The sequence below is a fragment of the Sus scrofa genome, chromosome 6 (assembly GCF_054392235.1).
Source record: "Sus scrofa isolate SSC_HxYL_T2T_F1_AM1 chromosome 6, Sscrofa_HxYL_maternal_Yorkshire_Landrace_v2.0, whole genome shotgun sequence".
NCBI classification, from domain to species: Eukaryota; Metazoa; Chordata; class Mammalia; order Artiodactyla; family Suidae; genus Sus; species Sus scrofa.
The window spans coordinates 92,276,130-92,297,029 of NC_139388.1; the positions used below are offsets into that span (position 1 = coordinate 92,276,130).

Consider the following 20,900-nt stretch of genomic DNA (forward strand, 5'->3'; position numbering starts at 1 on the left):
GAGCAGGAGCTGAAGGGGCAGCTGCAGGAGTTGGGGCTACGGGAACTCCCGGGGCCACCCCTCACGCCCTACAGCCCCCCTTCCTCTCCCACTGAGAGTTGATAATAGAAGTGGTTCTAATTATGCTCTAATTGCTTTCTTCCAGGCAGTTTCTTGGGAGCCAGGAAGTTCAGAGTTCATGAATAAATGAAGAGGGAGGAGGTGAGAAGGGATGTTTATTGACTCACAAATCTGTGTCCCAGGGTCGGCCCCACAAAGGCTTGGGCACGTGGCTGCGTGCAATTCTGCCTGCATACATACAAACACACAAATATACATACCGCAGCCCCCAGACTCTCTCCAAAGGACTGGTTGGGGGTAAGAGGAAGGTAACAGGAAGTGTCCTTAACTGGCTTTGGGCCCCCGTCCAACTCTACCCCAGTGAACAGCACCATGGCCTTGGGCCAGTCTTTGTTTTCCTGGCCGTGGAACGTGAGGGTGAAGCAAAGGTCTGAGAGCCTCTTCTGAGAAAACCCAGCCTTCAGGATATCAATGGGAGAAGCATCCAGTTAGACAGAACCCTGGGCGATGCCAGGTGGGCACTGTCACCCACAGATTGCCCTTCCATCTGGAGGCCTAAGAAGACTTGGCCAAGCAGCCAGGGGCTCCAGGGAAGTGGCTGGAGGAACACACATCTCCGAGCTGGTGGGACACCCTAGTGGGGATGAGCAGGGGTTCCGGACTCAGGGTTGAGGGCAAGGCACTTGAACTTCCTGAGCCACAGTTGCTTTGTCTGTTAAATGGGAATGAGAGATTCTGTGTCATGAAGGTTCACCCAGGGCAGACAGTGGCCTTAGCAGAGTGCCTGGCCTATAGGAAGCATTTGCTAAGTGGCAGTTGTCATGGCTAATACTGTCAACACCCTGCAAGGCACAGATTGGTGCCTTCATTACAGAGGAAGACACTAAGGCACAGAGAGGTCAAGCAACTTGCCCCAAATCACACATTAAGTGGCAGGATTTTAACCCAAATCCATCTGACCCTGAAGCCTGTGTTCCAGTCTTGCTTTTTCACTGCATCTGGTCCCCCAAAGCTGGCAGATAGTAGGTAGCCATAATATGCTGAATGACAGGGAAATGCAGGGGGGAAAAAAGAACATAAAATTATGCTCTTTTTCTAGTGATCAAGGCGGTGGTAGATTGATGGAGGAAGAGCTAGATCAAGCTTTCCTTCAAGGTCAAAGTGAAGTGCTGCGTCTGAGGGATCCCAGGACTCCCTGCATCCTCAGTGGCTGGGGCCAGGCCAGGTGAGGATAAAAGGGGTCCTTGTTATGTGCTTGGGGAAGGAAATCTTTCTACTTTTTATGATTTCCACTAAAAAGTCGTAGTTGGCAATCCTGGCTCTTGGGGCATCAGCCGGAACCTGCTGCACCACTGACTTGCTGTGCAACACCGGACAAGCAACTTCAGCTTTCTGAGCCTCAGTGCCCTCACCGAGGAAATGAGGATATCAACAGTCCACCTCTGGGGCTGCTGTGAGGCTGATCTGGGTTGACATATGTGAGGGCATATGCTGGAGGTTAAGAGTGGGGCTTGGGAGTTCCCGTCATGGCTCAGTGGTTAATGAACCTGACTAGCAACCATGAGGATGTAGGTTTGATCCCTGGCCTCGCTCAGTGGGTTAAGGACCTGGTGTTGCCATGAGCTGTGGTGTAGGTTGCAGGTGCGGCTCAGATCCTGTGTGGCTGTGGTGTAGGCCAGCGGCTACAGCTCTGATTGGACCCCTAGCCTGGCAACCTTCATATGCTGAGTGTGCGGCCCTAAAAAGACAAAAACAAACAAAACAAAACAAAAAAAAAGAGTGGGGCCTGGAGTCAGACTGCCCAGGTTTTTATCCCAGCTCTGCCACTGCCTGATGTAACCGCTCGCAGCCTCAGATTCTGTCTCTGCGAAAGAGGAGTCATAGCAGAGTCTAGCACCTAGGGGTGCAGTGAGGGTGAAGGAGCTACCACAGGGAAAGCAGCTGCAATGGTAGACAGTTCACTTGAAATGCTCAGTAACTCTTCTCTATTGGACACTTAACATATGGGGAAACTGAGCCCCAGAGAGGGACAAGGACTTGTCTGAAGTCACAGGGCCAGGCCTCTGTGGGAGCCAGCTGACGCAGAGCCAGCTGTTTGTAGGCCCCCCTGTCCAGGCCGCAGCTTGAATGGGGAAAGCCACAGACCTTTCACAGTACCTGGCCCATCTGGCTCAAGTCTTGAGGACTCTGAGGGGCTGAAGGTCCCCCTTCCTGTTCTCCCTGGTGGCTCTGAGACTGACTCAAACCCGTAGGGTATGTCAGAGGGCAGGGAGGGCTGAGCCCCCTTCCTGGCTCACCTGGCCAGCCCCTCTACTCCAGGGCTGACTGCAGAGGCCTCAGGAACAAATTCGGGGGTCCAGGACCAGAACACCATTTGTCAGCCCTGCATGGTGGTGGCGGGCTCGTCTCCATGGCAACAGTGCAGTGTGAAGGCATCCTGGCATCATTAGGGAGCGCGCGCTGAGTAGTATAAACAGAGGCTGCAGTAGATTACATGCCTATTATGAGCAGTCGCGGGCTCTGAGCACTGGTAATTATGCCTAATTGTGCATTTAATTGTGTAATTGAAAACCCGCATCTCTGGTTCTGGCTGGGGCTGCAGAACCCAACTACCCCCCCCAAAAAAAATAGGCATAGGAGCCACCCTTACCCCAACAATCCCAGCGCTGCCTCTCCTTCCAGGGCAAGGGGTAGCTAGAGCGGGCAGGAGGGGTAGGTGCCTACAGAGTCCCATTTCCCCCACTTCCTGTGCCAGGAGCTCAGTCAGGATCTGTGATGGGGGGGGAGGGAGGAGCATCTTAAGGCAAAAGGACATGATAAAAGCACAAAAATGCTCACCATTTTCATTATTCATAATAAACACCATTTCGTGCTACTGCCACTGTCCTCTCAGGACTTAGAACCAGCATCTGGTGGTTTCAATGCACCCTGATCATCATCAGACCCATTACACATCCAAGGGGTCATCCAACCTCCACAGAAATTCTTTTTTTTTTTTTTTTTTTGGTCTTTTTGCCATTTCTTGGGCCGCTCCCGCGGCATAAGGAGGTTCCCAGGCTAGGGGTCGAATCAGAGCTGTAGCCACCAGCCTACCCCACAGCCACAGCAACGCAGGATCCGAGCCGCGTCTGCAACCTACACCACAGCTCACAGCAACACCAGATCGTTATCCCACTGAGCAAGGGCAGGGACCGAACCCGCCACCTCATGGTTCCTAGTCGGATTTGTTAACCACTGCGCCACGACGGGAACTCCTCCACAGAAATTCTTAACCACTGCCAGAGACAGGGACCTCACCACCTGATTGTCAGTCCAGCCTTGCAGAGTCTCTGTAGATACTCTGATAATCGCTGCTGGAGTTGAACATTCTCTCTTCCATCCCCCAGTTCCACCCACTGTAGAAAATGAGGCCCAGAGAGGGGCAGGGCCAGCTTAAAGTTGGACAGCAAGAGAGTGCCAGAACCCTGAGATTCGGACTTGCAGCTGAACTCTAAGGTGACTCGGTACCAAGAACTGCGCCCAGCACTTTGTGGGTGCTTCATAATGGATATGTGTGGAATGCTGGGAATTCCCATCGTGGCGCAGCAGAAACGAATCTAACCAGCATTCATGAGGATGCAGGTTTGATCCCCGGCCTTGCTCAGTAGTTGAGGATCCGGTGTTCCTGTGAGCTGTGGTGTAGGTTGCAGACGCGGCTGGGATCCCACGTTGCTGTGGCTGTGGTGTAGGCCGGGAGCTACAGCTCCGTTTGGAGCCCTAGTCTGGGAACCTCCATATGCCTCGGGTGTGGCCCTAAAAAGACCACAGCAACAAAAAAGTGCTGAATGCAACTTGGCGTAGTGTTAGTTGATGGCAATGCTGACTCTCTCATCCATCAGTATTTATTTTGTCTTTTGGGGGTCAGAAAGTTCCCCTGTGGTGGGTCAGGGGTTAGTGATTGGTTAGAACCTCCTGCTCTAAACTTCTGTGGTCTGAGACTTTGGAGGGGGACAGTACAGACATTCATTCAAACAGAGGATTTACCAAAGGGGACAGGCAATGGGGGAAGTTCGGGGAGGGGACTGGGGGGTTGGGATGGAAATGCTCTAAAATTAGTTTGTGATGATGGTTGGGCAACTATAAATGTAATAAAGTTTATTGAATTAGAAAACAAAACAAAACAAAAAATAAACAGAGGAAAGAAGAGGTCCCTCGAGTCCCTGACAACCTGACACGCCTGGGTCACGCCTCGGGCAGGCGACTGGAGGCAGGAGTCTCAGCCTCTCCCCAGAGGTTGAGAGGTTCTCAGTCCCCATGGCCTGCAGCCAGGTGGGCTGATGTGGCAGCAGCTCTGATCTCCGCCTGCAAGAGGATGGAACTCATCGATGAGTCAGAGCTGGAGCCCAACTGTCCCCCTTTACAGAGGGGACACAGAGCACCAAGCTTCCTCTCTGATTTTCTCTAAGTAAGCGCTGGACTCTGCCCACGTTCTCCCCGCCTTATCTCAGGTCGCCCTCACTATAGTCCCATAGGGATGTGCTATTATTATCACCATTTTACAGAAGAGAAGACTAAGGGACGGTAAGGCCAAGGCCACAGAGACTTGGCAGAACCTCTGCTTCCGCTTGGGCCTTCCACTGGTTGAAAAAAAAAAAAGGACATGCCCATTTCCCATCCCACAATATTCAGGTTCATAGAACGTGCTGTCTCACTTCTGGGGCATTCAGGAGCGTGAGCCCTTTGTGAGCTCCTACTCCGCACATCCCATCTCCAGAAAGAACAACCCTCTGAAGCAAATTACTAGTATCCCAATTTAGAGGAGTGCAGGTGGACGCTCAGAGAGGTTAAGTGTCTTGTCCAAGGCCACTCAGCTACAAAGAGGAAGAGATGAAACTCAAACCCCAGCCTGATCCCACAGACCAAGACCTTCCTAGTCAAACTCCCTGCCTCTGGACTCACCAGCTGCTTTGAAAGATGGGGGCCAGTTGGCCAGGGTGGCCCGTTAAAACCTGTAACCACAGTAACTGCTCTTCCAAAATGCTGGTGCTCCTTAGCAGAAGCACATGTCCCAGGGAGGCGTGCCTTGCTGCCTTGAGGCTCTCCCTCCATCTCCAAATCACCACCCCTTCTCTCCAGGACCAGCAGGGAGGCTGAGAGCATTGGGACTAGGGTCCCCCAGACCAAAGCCAGCTCCACCTCTGTGGCCAGGAGCTAGCTAGCGTGTATGTATGTATGTATGTACGTATGTATGTATTTTTGTTTTTGGCTGCCCTGTGGCATATGGAGTTCCTGGGCCAGGGATCGGACTTGAGCCACAGTTACTACCCATGCTACAGTGGCGGCAACGCAGGATTCTTAACCCACTGTGCTGGGCTGGGGATCGAACCTGTGTCCTAGCACTGCAGAGACACCACAGATTCCGTTGTGCCACAGTGGGAACTTCCAGGAGCTAGCTTTTAAAAACACATCTCTGATCTCAGCCTGCTCTCTTATCTCCCACACTTCCCTGAAACGAGAGGAGAAAAGAGACTTCAACCATCAGAGTGGACTGTCTCCACTTGGTCCAGATTTTGCAATTGTTCTCAAATCCTTTCCCCGCAAACACTGATGTGAAGCCTAGACTGTATCTTCTGTTTCCTTGGTAACAAGTCACTTTGTTCTTCTGACCTCAGTATGTCCAATAGTAAATGGGTGAAGAGACCGTTCCTATCTTACAGATTTGTTAAAAAGGCTGATAAGTCTTTTTTTTTTTTTTTTTTTTTTGGTCTTTTTGCCATTTCCTGGGCCGCTCCCGAGGCATATGGAGGTTCCCAGGCTAGGGGTCTAATTGGAGCTGTAGCCCCTGGCCTACGCCAGAGCCACAGCAATGTGGGATCCGAGCCGCATCTGCAACCTACACCACAGCTCACGGCAATGCCGGATCCTTAACCCACTGAGCAAGGCCAGGGATCGAACCCGCAACCTCATGATTCCTGGTCGGATTCCTTAACCACTGAGCCAAGACGGGAACTCCAAGAGGGCTGATAAGTCTTAATTACAGGTTAATTGCTTTCCTGGGTAACTTTCTCTTAACCTGCAACATAGTTCCCTTAAACCCAACACAGGCCTTGGGGTGAGCAGAAAATGGGGACCGGGGATGGGGGTTAACATTTGAACAAGCAGCTCAGAAAGTATGGCATCTAGGCATCTAGCAACAACCCTTTATGTTATGATTTTGACGAGTTCCCTTGTGGCAAAGTGGGCTAAAGATCTGGTGTTGTCACTGTAGCAGCTTGGGTTGCTGCTGTGATGAGGGTTTGATCCCTGGCCCAGGGAACCTCCACATGCCACGGGCATGGCCAAAAAGAAAAAAAAAAAAAAAGAGAGAGAGAAAGATTTAGATTTCTGCATGGGCTTCCACATCCAGCCTCCCCACAATCCTACAGGGGGGGGCAACAGGGCATGCAAGGTGGAAGCTGCGGGGTCCTAGATCGGATGTCTGCATCCTCTGTCCCTCCTATTTATGTGGCCATGGAGGAGCCAGACAGTAACAAAGGACAAGGTACATAAAGGGCTTTGCACAGTGCCTGGCTCATAGCAGACACCAAATAAAAGGAAGTCGAGGTTATTATTATTTCCCACAGAACCATACATCTTCCATATAAAGAGACAGCCTTGAAAAGTTTATGGGTATAACTGATTGTTAAAACCTCTAATCCAGGCAGAGATGGGGGCTGAAGTAATTTCTCCGAACCTCAAAGCAAGTAGATCTAGGGAGCGCTTGCCCCGGCCAGAACTCTCTGAACACTGTCTTATGGAAACTCTCAAACTGTCTGGGGTAGGAGCTCACAGAAGCTCTCAAACTGCCTGGGATGGGAGCTGTTGTTCTGACTACTTCACAAGACGAAGGCCGAGGCTCAGAGATGGTGAGGGATTTCTGGAAGTCACAAAGCAAGGCAGCAGCGTCTCCCTGCTCCCAGAGGTACTGGTCCTTTACCCCTCTGTGCTGCACCTCAGAGCAGCTGCCACCCACCCTGGCAAAGGAGCAGAACCAGGACCATCCGCTGCCCCCTGGAGGCTCCCTGCTCCATTCCACCCTGCTCTGTCCACCTCATTAAGGGTCCTGAGGGCTGTCCAGTCTCATTCTGTCCATCTGCAAAAGGGGGTTGATCACCCTAGCCCCCACCTTGTCCAAAGGGGTATAAGGGGAGTTCCCGCCATAGCTCAGCAGTTAACCAATCTGACTAGCATCCATGAGGACTCAGGTTCAATCCCTGGCCTCGCTCAGTGGGTTAAGGGTCCAGCGTTGCCATGAGCTGTGGTGTAGGTCACAGAGGTGGCTCAGATCTGGCGTTGCTGTGGCTGTGGCGTAGGCCGGCAGCTGTAGCTCCGATTCGACCCCTAGCCTGGGAACCTCCATATGCCGCGGGTGTGGCTTTAAAAAGCAATAAATAAATGAATAATCCAAAGGGACACAAGGGACAAAGAGGGTCAGTGGCCTGGACAATTTCATGCCCCTGACTGTAAGACTAGCCCTAGGACCCGAAGCACCCAGAGCCGAGCCAGCCCCTCCCCAGGAAGCCACGAGCTCGCAGATGCAGCTGCTTCAGCGCACAGGCCTCCCCAAGCCCGTCTCCCCCCGCCCCGGGTTTCCAGCATTACTATCGCTAATAACGACATCAATCAGGTTGACCACGTTTTGCACCATTACTCGCAGCTCGGCAGGAAGCGACACATTTCCCCCTCACCCACCACCTTCCAGAAAGCAGAGAGCTTTCCACAAGGGAAGCGAATGAAACTTACATTTGTTTCTAAGTACCTACTATGTGCATGGCACCTGGCTAAGCCATGTGTTCACAACTCTGAGAGGCAGGGATGACTCTCTCCCTTTGACAGTGACAGACACGGGGGCCCAGAGGAGCGAAGGCATGCATCCAAGGTCACACAGAGTTGGGACAAGAACAACCGTGGCAGTGATGTATTACCGATCCCTCGCTGGCTCACAGTGCCAGGCATGTGTCTGATCCCACAGAAACAGCCTCATGTTCATTTTCAGGTGAGACTGAGGCCTGAAGCAGTGAAGAGATCTGTCTGAAGTCACCTGCTGCTTAAACAGGAGCAGCAGAGTGGCACAGGGCAGAGAGGGCGGCTCTCTGCTCAGGCTAAAGAGCAGCTTCGACTGACTAGTTAAGAGACTTTCCTGAGCCTCAATCTTCTCATCCAGGAAAGGGGATAATAAAAGCATCTATCCATTTTTGTAGGACCACAAGAAGAAGGATAAAAACAATAAAAGAGCTAACATGTATCGATTGTTTAACATGTACCAGGCGCTTTGCCAAGCACTTTACATATGTAAGTTCACTGGGCTGAAGGAGGTAATGCATATAAAGTGCTTCGCACAGGATGCCGGAAAGGGGCGTGATGATGATGATGCCGAAGAAACTGATGATGATTCGCTTGGGCAAGTCTCCTTGGTTCATTCTCTTACGGGAAGAAGAGGGTGGCCTGTAAGGTTTCAGGACGTTTGTGGACCAGGGAAGAAGGGCAGGGTTTGGATGGGGGAGGGAACAAAGAAACACATAAAACTGGGGAATGAATGGCATTAATAATGTTAAGATGATACACCAAGAAGGGAGACTCCAGATGTTCTATTGGGTGGAACAAGGCTGAGACACACGGAAACCTCCAGGCCAGTCCACACATCCTCCCAGAGTCCCAGATGGGCGGAACTGGCAGGACCCTAGAGACACAGACCAAAGATTCTCCCCCCCGCCTTTTTTTTTGTCTTTTTACGGCCGCACCCGCAGCATATGGAGGTTCCCAGGCTAGAGGTCTAATCAGAGCTGTAGTCGCCGGCCTATGCCACGACCACAGCAACGCCAGATCCTTAACCAACTGAGTGAGGCCAGGGATCAAACCTACAACCTCAGGGTTCCTAGTCAGATTCGTTTCTGCTGTGCCACGATGGGAACTCCCTTCCCTTATACGTGGGAAAAACACAAGGATTGCAGTAGGGAAAAGACTTGCCTAACTTCACAGGATGTCAGTGGCAGAGGCAGGCTTGAAGCCTTCTGACTCTCAGCTCAGTGCCCAACTACCTGCAACTTTCCACAAAGAGTGCAGGGGGACACCTGGATATGACTGAGTCACAATCCCAAGGACACACTCCAGGGTATACAGCATTAAGATAATAACAATAGGAGTTCCCGTCTTGGTGCAGCAGAAACGAATCTGACTAGGAACCATGAGGTTGTAGGTTCGATCCCTGGCCTCACTCAGTGGGTTAAGGATCCAGCATTGCCATGAGCTGTGGTGTAGATCGCAGACATGGCTCGGATCTGGCGTGGCTATGGTGTAGGCTGGCAGCTACAGCTCTGATTATAGACCCCTAGCCTGGGAGCCTCCATATGCCTCGGGTGTGGCCCTAAAAAAAAAAAAAAAAAAAGGTAATAGCAATTAAAAAGTTATAGTTGATTGAATGTTCACTCTGTGCCTGGCATTGTGCTAAGCCCATCATAAGCATTTAATCCTTGCAACAACCCTAAGAATTGGGAACCGTCTTAAGTATCTCTGTTTAACAGATGACACAACTGTGGCTCAGAGAGGGTAAGCAACTTGCCTAGGATCACACAGCTGGGATGGGACAGAGCCAGGACTTAAGCTCATATCTGTACTAACTCCAGAGGCTTGTCCCCTACACTTGGCCACCTGAAATGGTGCAGTCCCCACGTGCTTCTCCCAGCCTCAGTGCACTCTCACATCCTACTCCCTCACCCGAAGCAAGTCTAGCCAACTGCAGAAGAGTGTTTAAAACTGGCCTGTTGTATTGCACTGAAAACCCCACAAGAGAAAGAAAAAAAAATGAAGTTCCTCTTCTAAGGTTTTCAGCTGAAAAACTGTAAAAAATTTTTTTTAATGTTTTTGCTTTTTTAGGGTCACACATGCTGCAGATAGAAGTTCCCAGGCTAGGGGTTGAATCAGAGCTGCAGCTGCCAGCCTATGCCACAGCCACAGCCACACAGGATCTCAGCTCCAAATGGGGCCTATACCCATAGCTCAGAGTAACACCAGATCCTTAACCCACAGAGCGAGGCCAGGGATCAAACCCCCATCTTCAAGGACACTCGTCGGATTTGTTTCCACTGCACTGCAATGGGAACTCCTTAGCTGAGAAATTTAACAGCCTCTTCCTTCTCTGCCCCTTTCCATTGGAAGACAAAACAGGCTCCCTTCTCCCTGGGATGATGTCAGGCTGGTGAATTCCAGCATCTGGGAGCTCATGATGGAAGCTGCCAGGCGGCAAAGGCTCCTGGAGGTTACCAACAGCTGACCGGATCCACGCTGCAATCCGCTCAGAGAGAGCAACAGACCGGAGAGACCAATGTTCGAGAACCTCCCCACAGCACCTCCCCCAGTTATCTCATGTGCCCCTACAAGCTGCCCAAAGGCACCCAGCCAAGATGCAGAAGGATCAGAATCCCACCCTGGGCTTGTCTGATTCCAGAGCCCTTTGTGCTGGTAAGCCCTCTAAGTGGAAGGGTGGGTTTAGCTTAGCTGGGGAGACAGGTGAGTGAGAGGCAGCAAGAGGGCCTCTGTCACCTTTATCTCCCTAGCAAGGAGTAGGCACCTCCCAAGGGACTCCTGACTTAGCAGAGCAGGGACTACTTATTTGATTTTATTTTTTAAATATGGTAGTGTGTATATGCCAATCCCAATCTCACTATTTATTTATTTATTTATTTTTGTCTTTTGTCTTTTTAGGGCCGCACCCATGGCATATGGAGGTTCCCAGGCTAGGGATCTAATCCAAGCTGTAGCCACTGGTCTACGCCAGAGCCACAGCAACAAGGGATCAGAGCCGCGTCTGCGACCTACACCACAGCTCACGGTGATGCCGAATCCTTAACCCACTGAGCAAGGCCAGGGATCGAACCCACAACCTCATGGTTCCTAGTCGGATTTGTTTCCGCTGCGCCACGACGGGAACTCCCTTTATTTTATTTTTTATTTTTTGGCTGCAAGGCATCTGGAGGTTCCTGGGCCAGGAATCAAACCCGTGACACAGCAGTAACAAGACCAGATCCTTAACCCAATGAGCCTCCATGAAACTCCCAGAACAACTTATTTTACAATTAAGAAGGCAATAGGATGCTGGTCAGCTGCCTGGCTTCATAGTTTGGCCCCTAACTGTAGAACTCTGGGCAAGTTATGTTATAGGGCTGTTTTGAGGATTAAATGAGTTCATACATGCAAACGTGCTTAAAAGGGTACCTAGCACCCAGTAAGTGTTCCCCAAAGCTAAGCACTGTCACTATCATCAACAGAGAATGTTGATGATAATTGTGCTTATCTTAGAGTATGGGACTGGGCATAGAAGGAAACATCTTTATCTTCTGCTCTGTTTGGTTATTCATTGATTTAATCATTTTACTTTTTGTTTTTGTCTTTTAAGGGCCGCGCCCGCAGCACGTGGAGGTTCCCAGGCTAGGGGTCAAATTGGAGCTGTAGCCACCCTCCAGCGCCAGAGCCACAGCAACTCGGGATCCGAGCCACGTCTGCGACCCATACCACAGCTCATGGCAACACCAGCTCCTTAACCTAGCAAGGCCCGGGATCGAACCTGCATCCTAATGAATGCTAGTCAGATTTGCTTCCGCTGTGCCACGATGGGAACTCCCGATTGATCATTTTATAATATGCGTATGTTACTTTTCTAATTAAAAAAAAAGTCCTACTTTAATATTTTTAAATGAACAGGAAAAAAGATCGTCTGAAAAGTTTCAGCACTTTTTGGCATTTTATGTTCCTCAAAGGAGGTAAAGACGGGTGTGTCTACTGGGAGCCAAGAGTTGCCAAATAACTGATTCACTCATTTATTTCACAAATATTAATGGAGTGCCAGGCACTATTCCAGCTGCTGTGGATTTAGTGGGAACAAAACAGATAATCTCTGCCCTTCAGGGGTTTCCATTCCACCTGATCTTTATTAATCCCCTCTGCAACCCTCAAGGATGAGGCATTTATAAAGAGGCCGACCAAGATGGCCCAGCGGGGGGAAGTCACTTGCCCCGCATCCCTCAGCTAGAAGCAGCGCTGCGGTCTTCAGGGCCCCGACTGTTTCGACCACTGACCAAAAGGGCAGGTCTGTGGATGGCAAGATTGGGGCTGGGGTCCCCTAGAGGAGAGAAAAAAGATGAAGAGGTCTGTGTATCCACACTTAAAGCTGCATTCTACATTACTGTACACACCTGTGGTGGAGGAAGGGCAATGGATGCAGGCACAAGTGAAGACCCAGATGGTGGAGTCAGGCATCAGTGAGGCTCCAGCTCTCCCAGCTCCCACTGAGTTCCGCCTGTGGAGGTCTGCCTCCAGACCCCCTAGTTGATGGGCTTCAGCTCTAGGGCAGGCAGGAGATCCTGGCCTCTCCTTAACCACCTTCCCAAATTCACCTGCCCAAGCCAGAACTGAAGGGCAGAGCTGGTCCCTCTCAGCCCCCAAATTCACTCCACTGGCCTCCCTGAGACAAGACCATGAGTTTGCAGAGATGGGTTTAGGTAAAGTGTCCCCACATGCTCCCATCCTCCCCAGGACACTCAAGTATCCTCAACCCCCATGAGTGGCAGCCCAGGCAGAGGAGCTGGTCTTGCCTGTCCCCCTGCTTTCATCACCACCCCTGTCCTGATGGAACTGATGACCGAAGGAAAGCCAGTGACCACAGCCAAAGCCAGGAGTGAGGTCCCGCACCTGGTGGATCAGACTGGCCCAGGACCTGGTAGCTCCTTGCGACCCTCTCCAGGGAGGTGGCTCTCCATTCCTAGACCTGCCCAGTCAGGAGGGTGGAGGGAGGCAGGAACAGCACAAAGGAGTGAACGGTTCTTGGAGTCTAAGATCGCAACACGCACAGATGAACATGGACTAGAAATGGTTGGAGATCTAGAGACGTACCAAGGAGAAACCCGGGGAGAGACACACAGGAGCAGAGACTTTGTGAGAAACACTCACAGGGGCGGAGACCAGAGGCAGAGACCCGCGCAGGGTCTAGAGGAAAACACACGGCGGGGACCTCAACGGATCCACACACCAGTCTCGGACACACCCCCAACCCCAGTGAGGCACAGTCCCAAGGCGCATCTCCCCAACAGGAGGCCACTGGTACAGAGCGGGCCAGACGCGTGGAGCCCCAGGCGCGGGGCGGGCCAGGGACTCGCGCACAGGACGCACTCGGGGACTGGGGAGCGCCGGGCGAGAAGCGCACACAAAGAGACAGCCCGGCCAGCAGGAGCAGGCTCCGCCCGTCCGCTCCGTGACTCCAGGCCACCCCCCCAACCCGGGCGCTCCCCGACACCCCTACACAGACACAACACCCCACTCGCACGCCCCGGGACCCCGCCCCGCCGCGCCCCACCCGGCCCCGCACCGGGGCGCGCGGTGCTCACCAGCTGCAGGCAGCAGAAGGCGACCAGCGTGCAGCGCCCGCTGCACTTGCCCATGGCCCTGGGGGCCGCGCGCGCGGTCCGCCGCGGCGCCCCTCTAGCTCAGCGGCCGCCGCCTTCTCCGCGCCGCGCGGACTCTGCGTCCTCCCCGCTGGGCGCCCCGGGCGGCGGGGCCGGACGCCTAGGGCCGGGCCCGGGAGCGCCGGGTCCTCAGGGCTGGAGCCGGCCGCTCGCGCTCGGAGTCCATGGTCCGTCCGCCCGCGCGCCGGTTCTACCGCGCCGCACCTCCTTTGTCTGGCCGGCCGGCCGCCAAGCGCGCCTCCTGCCCGGGGGCGGCTGGCGGGGATCGCGGAGCGGGGAGCGCAGGCACCGAGCGCGGCGCAGCGCAGAGCCTCACTGCCCAGCTGGGGCAGCCGCCCGAGCGCTCGGCGGCCGCGGCTTCCCGGCCCCACCACGTGGCTCCGCCGCTGCCGCCGCCGCCGAGAGGGAGGGAGGGGAGCAGGGGGAGAGGGGAGGGGGGAGGGGGGGAGGGGAGGAGAGGGGTGGGCGGGGCGGCCGAGGGAGCGGAGGGGAGGAGAGAAGGGGTAAGAAAGCAGAGAGCCACTGGTGAGAGGCAAGGAGTGAAGTGGGAAGAGTGCGCCCTTGGGGGCCGATAGCCCCGGGTCAAATCCAGACTTCACTGCTCACTCGCTCTGCGACCTTGGGCAAATCACAACACCTCTCTAGGCCTCAGTTTTCTTAACAAAGTAGGAATAATAATGACTGCTTCAAAGCAGCCACGAAGATGAAATGTAGGGAGTTCCCTTCTGGCTCAGCAAGTTAAGGATGCAGCATTGTCACTGCTATGACTCGGGTTGCTACCGTGGCAGGTTGGACCCCTGGCCTAGGAACTTCCATATGCCGTGGCTAAAAAGAAAAAAAAAAAAAAAAAAAAAAAAAAAGAGTAAATGCAATTATGTGACTAAAGCACTTAGCTCTGTGTCTGGCCTCCTCGGGGTGCCGGAGCAGTCCTGTGTCCACCTTGTCTATAGGCCCCTGTGAGTCCAATCTTGACTCTAATTCCACTCCAGTTCCCACATCTCCATCCCAGCCTCCCTCCCGAGTGCCTGTCCACATTTTCTTCCTTCCTCTTTCCTTCTACTGGAATTTATTGTGCTGCATACACACCACTGGAGGCCCTGTGATCCAGCGATGAGGCCTGCAGCACTGCTCCAAAACCCCCTGAGCTTCCCAGTCTGGGGAATGGCAAGTTCCCAGGGGCGTGGGTACAAGGTGCCTGATGACAGAAGTCTGCCAAGGGGGACTGTGGTCAGCCTCTAACCCAGGCTGCAGTGGGGAGTCAGAATGGGCTTGCCAGTGGATGACTGCCTTCTCCAAAACACCCCCCCCCCGAAAAGCACTCAAACCCTCAAACACACCCCCAATCCATTTAACCATCCCAGCCCCACTCCTAACTTCTTATAGTCATCACTCAGGTGGGAATCCCTGCATCATCTTCCAGGCTTCTTGTTCCATCTGACCTGTCATTACATTCTGTGAACTCACCTTCCAGCTAATATCTATGAAATACCTACCATGTACCAGGTTCTCTACTAGGCATAAGGAAATGAACCAGTCTCTGCACACTCATTGAGAGAATAGTCTAGTGATGGATTATCATTAACTCCAGAAAACATACAAATACATAATTCTGATGAGTACTTTAAAGGACAATAAAGAATAAAAGAATAAGGGTGCCATAATTCAGATTTAGAGACCAGAAAAGGCCTCCATGAGAACAAGGCATTGACACTGGGAAGAGAGTTGGAGGGAAGGAGAAGCAGAGGAGTGGAGAATAGTGTTCTGGCGGAAGAAGCATTGTTTCTTTTCTTCCTGTTGTTTTTTTATTTGTTTGTTTGTTTTGTCTTTTTAGGGCCTTACCTTGGCATATGGAAGTTCCCAGGCTAGGGGTCAAATCAAGAGCTGCAGCTGCCAGCCTATACCACAGCCACAGCAACTTGGGATCTGAGCCATGTCTGCAAGCTACAACACAGCTCATGACAATGCCAGATGGGATCTCTAACCCACTGAAGTAGGCCAGGGATGGAACCCCCATCCTAATGGATACTAGTTGGGTCCCATTACTGCTGAGCCATGACAGGAACTCCGAAACATTTCTTATTCTTTCTTTTCCTCTCAGCTCTTACCAGCCCCCGGTCTCAGAAAGCATTGTGACAGTTGAGACCCATGGTTCTGGACCCAAGAAGCCTGGGTTCCAGTTGCAGCATTGCCACTTGTATGCTGCTTACATAATAAGCACTCAAATACATGATTATCTTCTCCTAGGACTGGCTACATAATTTGTGGGGTCCAGTGCAGAATGAAAATGCAAGGCTCCTTGAGGCTCATTAGAAATGAATACAGCAGAGCATTAAGCCAAGGACAGGGAGGGCCCTGTATTACTGCAGAGAACGCACGCCCCTGAAGCCAGCTGTGTCTTCTTGGTCTTAGAATGGTCTCTTCACTGGTCTCCCTCTTCCACCCACTTGTCTGCATGCTTCTCAGTATTTAATTTAATTTAATTTAATTTAATTTTATTTTATTTTATTTTATTTAGTTTTTGTCTTTTTAGGGCCGCACCACTGCATATAGAAATTCCCAGGCTAGGTAGGGGTCTACACCAAAGCCACGGCAACTTAGGTTCTGAGCCCATCTTTGACCTACACCACAGCTCATGGCAACGCCGGCTCCTTAACCCACTGAGAAAGGCCAGGGATCGAACTCACGTCCTCATGGGTACTAGTCGGGTTCGTTACTGCTGACGCACAATGGGAACTCCCCCCTCGGTATTTTAAAACACACAGACTATTTGTAGAGTTGAAATTATGTGAGCTGAGGTCTTTCACTAAGAACGATAAGCTGAGCGAACAGTGGGAATTTTCTCAGCTATGCTTGACAAGTAACAGCTGTATCCAACCAGGTTCCATGACTAGAGAGGCCTCCAGGAGTCTGTGAAGTCCCTGAGATAACATGCAGAGCTTCATCTGAGCAGATGTGCCTTTTTCTGGGGAGAGGGTCCACGGGTTTCATTGGATTCTCCAAAGAGTCTATTTCCCTCTAAAGAATAAGAACCAGCCCGCAAAGCCTCGGCCCAGATGTGACAGTTCTCTAGCAGATCGTCCTTGGGGCCTCTTCCAGATAGTCTGCCAGTTCCCTCTGTGACACTAACAGTGCAGTTCAATAATAATAACAACAGCTCCTGTTTATCAAGTGCTTGATCTGAGCCATACACTTGACATACACTATCTCATTTAATCCTGATGATAATGGTGGATTCCACTGGGGCTGTGACCAGCCCTTGCCAGGGTCTTGGCTGTATCACATGATGCCTGTGATACCCGGTTCCAAGGCCAGGCTGACTCGCTCTTATGTCTGTCCCCTGGGACCAGAGATGATGGACTGACCTCGGCTTCTCCCCTTGGGTCATTCCATTTAGTCAAAGTCTTGCCCACCCCACACACACCATGCCATCTCTCACTCCATGCTTTGCACATGGAAAGTTGTTCTGTCTAGACTTCATCTCCCATCCAGACTCTCAGCTTGGAGACCCCCTATTCAAATTTAAAATCTCAGCTCTCCTGTCACTCCCCCTACCCACCTTGGCCCTTCCTTAACACTCTGTGACCTCGAGGAGGCACACGCCTTTGGGATCACATGTGGTCTGTGCTACCTCCATTAGAACTTTTAGTGGGAGTCACTGTACTAGTCTGATTTTTGTTTTCCCGAATAGACTGTGAGCTCTATGAGGACAGCAACTGTGTCATAAATCATCTCTGGCCTTGGATCATGTCAGCAGTCAGCAAATGCCTGATGAATGAACGATCTTCCTGCCTTGAGCCCTTGCATACATTGTGCTCTCTTTTAGGAAGTTCAAGGATTTTTTTTTTTCTTTTCTTTCTTTCTTTCTTTTTTTTTTTTTTTGCTTTTTAGGGCCGTACCCGCAGCATATGGAGGTTCCCAGGCTAGGGGTCTAATCGAAGCTACAGCTGCCAGACTACGCCAGAGCCCTAGCAATGCAGGATCTGAGCTGCATCTGTGACCTATATGACAGGTCATGGCAACGCCAGATCCTTAAGCCACTGAATGAGGCCAGGGATTGAACCCTAAACCTCATGGTTCCTAGTCAGTTTCGTTTCCACTGCGCCGCAGTAGGCACTCTAAGTGGCAAGGCAATCTCATTGTAGGAATAGATAGAAACATCTTTGGCGAGAAGTTGGGGGTGTTTGGAGCTGAGGATGATGTCAGGAGGGACTTGAAATAGTCAACACAAAAGATGACTAACCCTTGGACTGGGGAAAGAATGTGGGAAAAATGAAGGATTTAGAAATAAAGGACAGAGATGATTCAGAATATACCTACCCTTCCTGAGTGAGAAGGCAGGATCGTGGTCAGCCCTAGAGAGAAGCACATTAGGAGCTGCTGAAGTGAGGAAATTTATGAGGTGTTATGTTCTGTCCTTGCCCTAAACCAAGCCTAGTCACAGTGTCTAAATCTTCCACCATTAGTCTCTCCATGGACTGAAGGCTTCTCAGAAAGTTCACTCATAAGATATCAGAAATGTTAAACCTATTAATTTCTCCTTCCAAGTTAGAGGACTGAATGTGCTCACTAATTATAGTTTCTGGGGTGTTTTCTGACACCAACTAATTCTCCAACACCAGCTGGTTGTCCAACAATTCAATTCTGACACTAACTACCCAGAGTTGGCACAGAATCACTCTTTAAAGGTTCAGTCTCACAAGATTGCCTCTCCCTCAGATGCTAGTTGCAAAACTCCCGCTACCTCTACTTCTGGCCAACTATAAATCGGGGGTCCCCGTGACCTTCTCCTCAGGCTGGATAATGTGCTTATGAATAGATCGCAGAACTCAGGAAGATACTTTACTTACCTTTACAGATTTCTTTTCTTTTTTCTTTTTCTTTTTTTTTTTTTGGCTTTTTAAGGCCGCACCTGTGGCATATGGAAGTTGCCAGGCTATGGGTCGAAATGGAGCTACAGCTGCAGAGCTGTGCACCGCAACGTTGACACAGTGAGGCCAGGGATCGAACCCACGTCCTCATGGATACTAGTCAGATTCATTTCCACTGAGTCACAATGGGAACTCCCTTTATTTTTTTATTTATTTATTTTATTGTCTCTTTGTTGTTGTTGTTGTTGTTGCTATTTCTTGGGCCGCTCCCGAGGCATATGGAGGTTCCCAGGCTAGGGGTTGAATCGGAGCTGTAGCCACCGGCCTACGCCAGAGCCACAGCAACGCGGGACCCGAGCCGGGTCTGCGACCTACACCACAGCTCATGGCAACGCCAGATCGTTAACCCTCTGAGCAAGGGCAGGGACCGAACCCGCAACCTCATGGTTCCTAGTCGGATTCGTTAACCACTGCGCCACGATGGGAACTCCGGGAACTCCCTTTATTGATTTCTTATAGAGGATACGAGTGAAGAGCCAGATGGAGAGGTACACAGGGTGAGGTTTGGAAGGGTCCTGGGCACTTCTGTCTCTGTGGAGTGGGAGTACATAATCCTCCCAGCCAGTTCATCACCCAGAAAGCTGCTCTGGATCTCACTGTTCTAGAGCTATTCTACAGCTTGGTCTCTAGGTACTGCCTCTTTTTCCTGGAGCTCAGTAGGAGGGGCTAAAAATTTCCTTTAATCACTTGGCCTTTCTGGTGACCAGCACCATCCTGAGTTGGTCTAGGGGGTCCCATCCTAAGTCACTTCATTAGAACAAGCTCAGATGCGTTCGAAAGGGACTCATGAATAACAAGAGGCACTCCTATCACTGAGGCCATTCCAAGAGTTTTAGGAGCTCTGTGCCAGGAATAGGGACAAGGACCTCATTCCATCACAGTAGCTAACACTTAAGCATTCTGTGTCGGGCACTGTTCTGAGCAACTTCTATGCATAAACTTCTTAAACCTCATAGGAGCCCTTTGAGGTAGGTACTGTTATCACCACGCCCAGTTTCTAGGAGGAGGAGCTGAGATTCAGAGAGCTTAGATTCCTTGTCTAGGGTCAGACAAAAAGGAAGTGGCAGAATCAGGATTTGGATCCAGGCAGAACTGCTTTACCTCTACCATTCCTACTATATTCCTTCTGGTTTTCAAACTTTTGTTTTTTAGCAACAGATCCTTCTCTTCAAAAGAAATGATACATTTCGCAAACTGAAGAAAAAGGGGAGCCGCTCTGGTTGTGTGAAGAGGACAGGCAACCTGCTGTCTCAGTCTGCCCTCCCATCCTGTCAAGGCCCCAGATTAGCACCTCAATCCAAAGTCTCTCAGGAACCAAATGGAAAAGTCGCTGGCCTAGGTGATCTGCAAGGCGCCTTTTTTTTTGGCCACGCCCATGGCATGTGGAAATTCCCAGGCCAGGGATCGAACCCAAGCCACTGAAGTGACAATGCCGGATCCTTAACCCTCTGCACCACAAGAGAACGCCTTCCTTCATATCTTAAAAGAAAAACAAAATACAAAAACCAAAAAATTCTAAGAAAGAATAGTTCAGAAGAAAGGCAGAGGAAGAATAGTGTGTATATGAATGGGCAGAGTCTAGGTCAGGAAGCCCTAAACAGCTCTGATGGCAGTAAATTTGGAGAAAGTTGACTCTGCCTGTCTGGGTCCAGAATCTCTAGCACAGAATCTGCTGACTGACAGCCAAGACAAATCTCCCTTTTCACTAGGCCTTAGAGGCCACATGGGTTTTCAGTTACAGTCTACCCTCAGGCCAGCTGAGCTGGGGGTCATTGAGAGATGGCAGGAGGCCCTCTCCAACCGGCTCCTTACTTTGCTGGGCCTTTATTATGCCAAACTGGGCTTGCCCGAGGGCCAGCTGAGGGTAGGAAGACAGATGGGTCAGCTCTGGCCTGGCCCCTCCAGCAGGTTGCAAATGCTATGATTCTCAACCCCCTGCTAGCTCCCTACCCCTTATCATTTTCTATAAGCCCTCACCCAGACATCCTTTCACAGCAAATAATTCACTGAATCCTAAAATTACCATCTTCAAGTCTGGGGTAAACAGCACATAAAATCATAGAACAGTGGAGCTGGAGAAAACCAGTGGTCCTCTAATTGAGTGGCTCCCAAATGTGCAGACTACCTGCGTCTGATTCAGGGCCCCACACCAGCTCAACCCCAGCAAAATCTCTGGAGGTGGGACCTGGTTAACAGGTATTTTAAAAATACACTCCCCAGGGATTCTTTTTTTTTGCTTTTCAGGACCACACCCACAGCATATGGAAGTTCCCAGGATAAGGGTCACAGCAGAGTTACAGCTGCTGGCCTATGCCACAGCCACAGCAACATGGGATCAGAGGTGGAGATACATCTGCGACCTACACCACAGCTCATGGCAATGCTGGATCCTTCCTTAACCCACTGAGCGAGGCCATATCCTCATGGATACTAGTCGGAT

General features: G+C 51.2%; 1 protein-coding gene across 2 annotated transcripts in view; it reads right to left on the bottom strand.

The window, feature by feature from the left end:
- The window catches only part of NKAIN1 (sodium/potassium transporting ATPase interacting 1), a 52,290-nt gene extending 38,438 nt beyond the window's left edge, over nt 1–13,852 (bottom strand). The window contains exon 1 of one of the 2 annotated variants that reach the window (XM_003127748.6): nt 13,455–13,852. In XM_003127748.6, coding sequence (XP_003127796.4) covers nt 13,455–13,508 — 54 coding nt within the window. In that variant the 5' untranslated portion in view covers nt 13,509–13,852. The remainder of the gene's footprint in view (nt 1–13,454) is intronic. The other variant, XM_084963664.1, reaches the window with a different exon arrangement.
- Nucleotides 13,853–20,900: the final 7,048 nt, after the last annotated feature.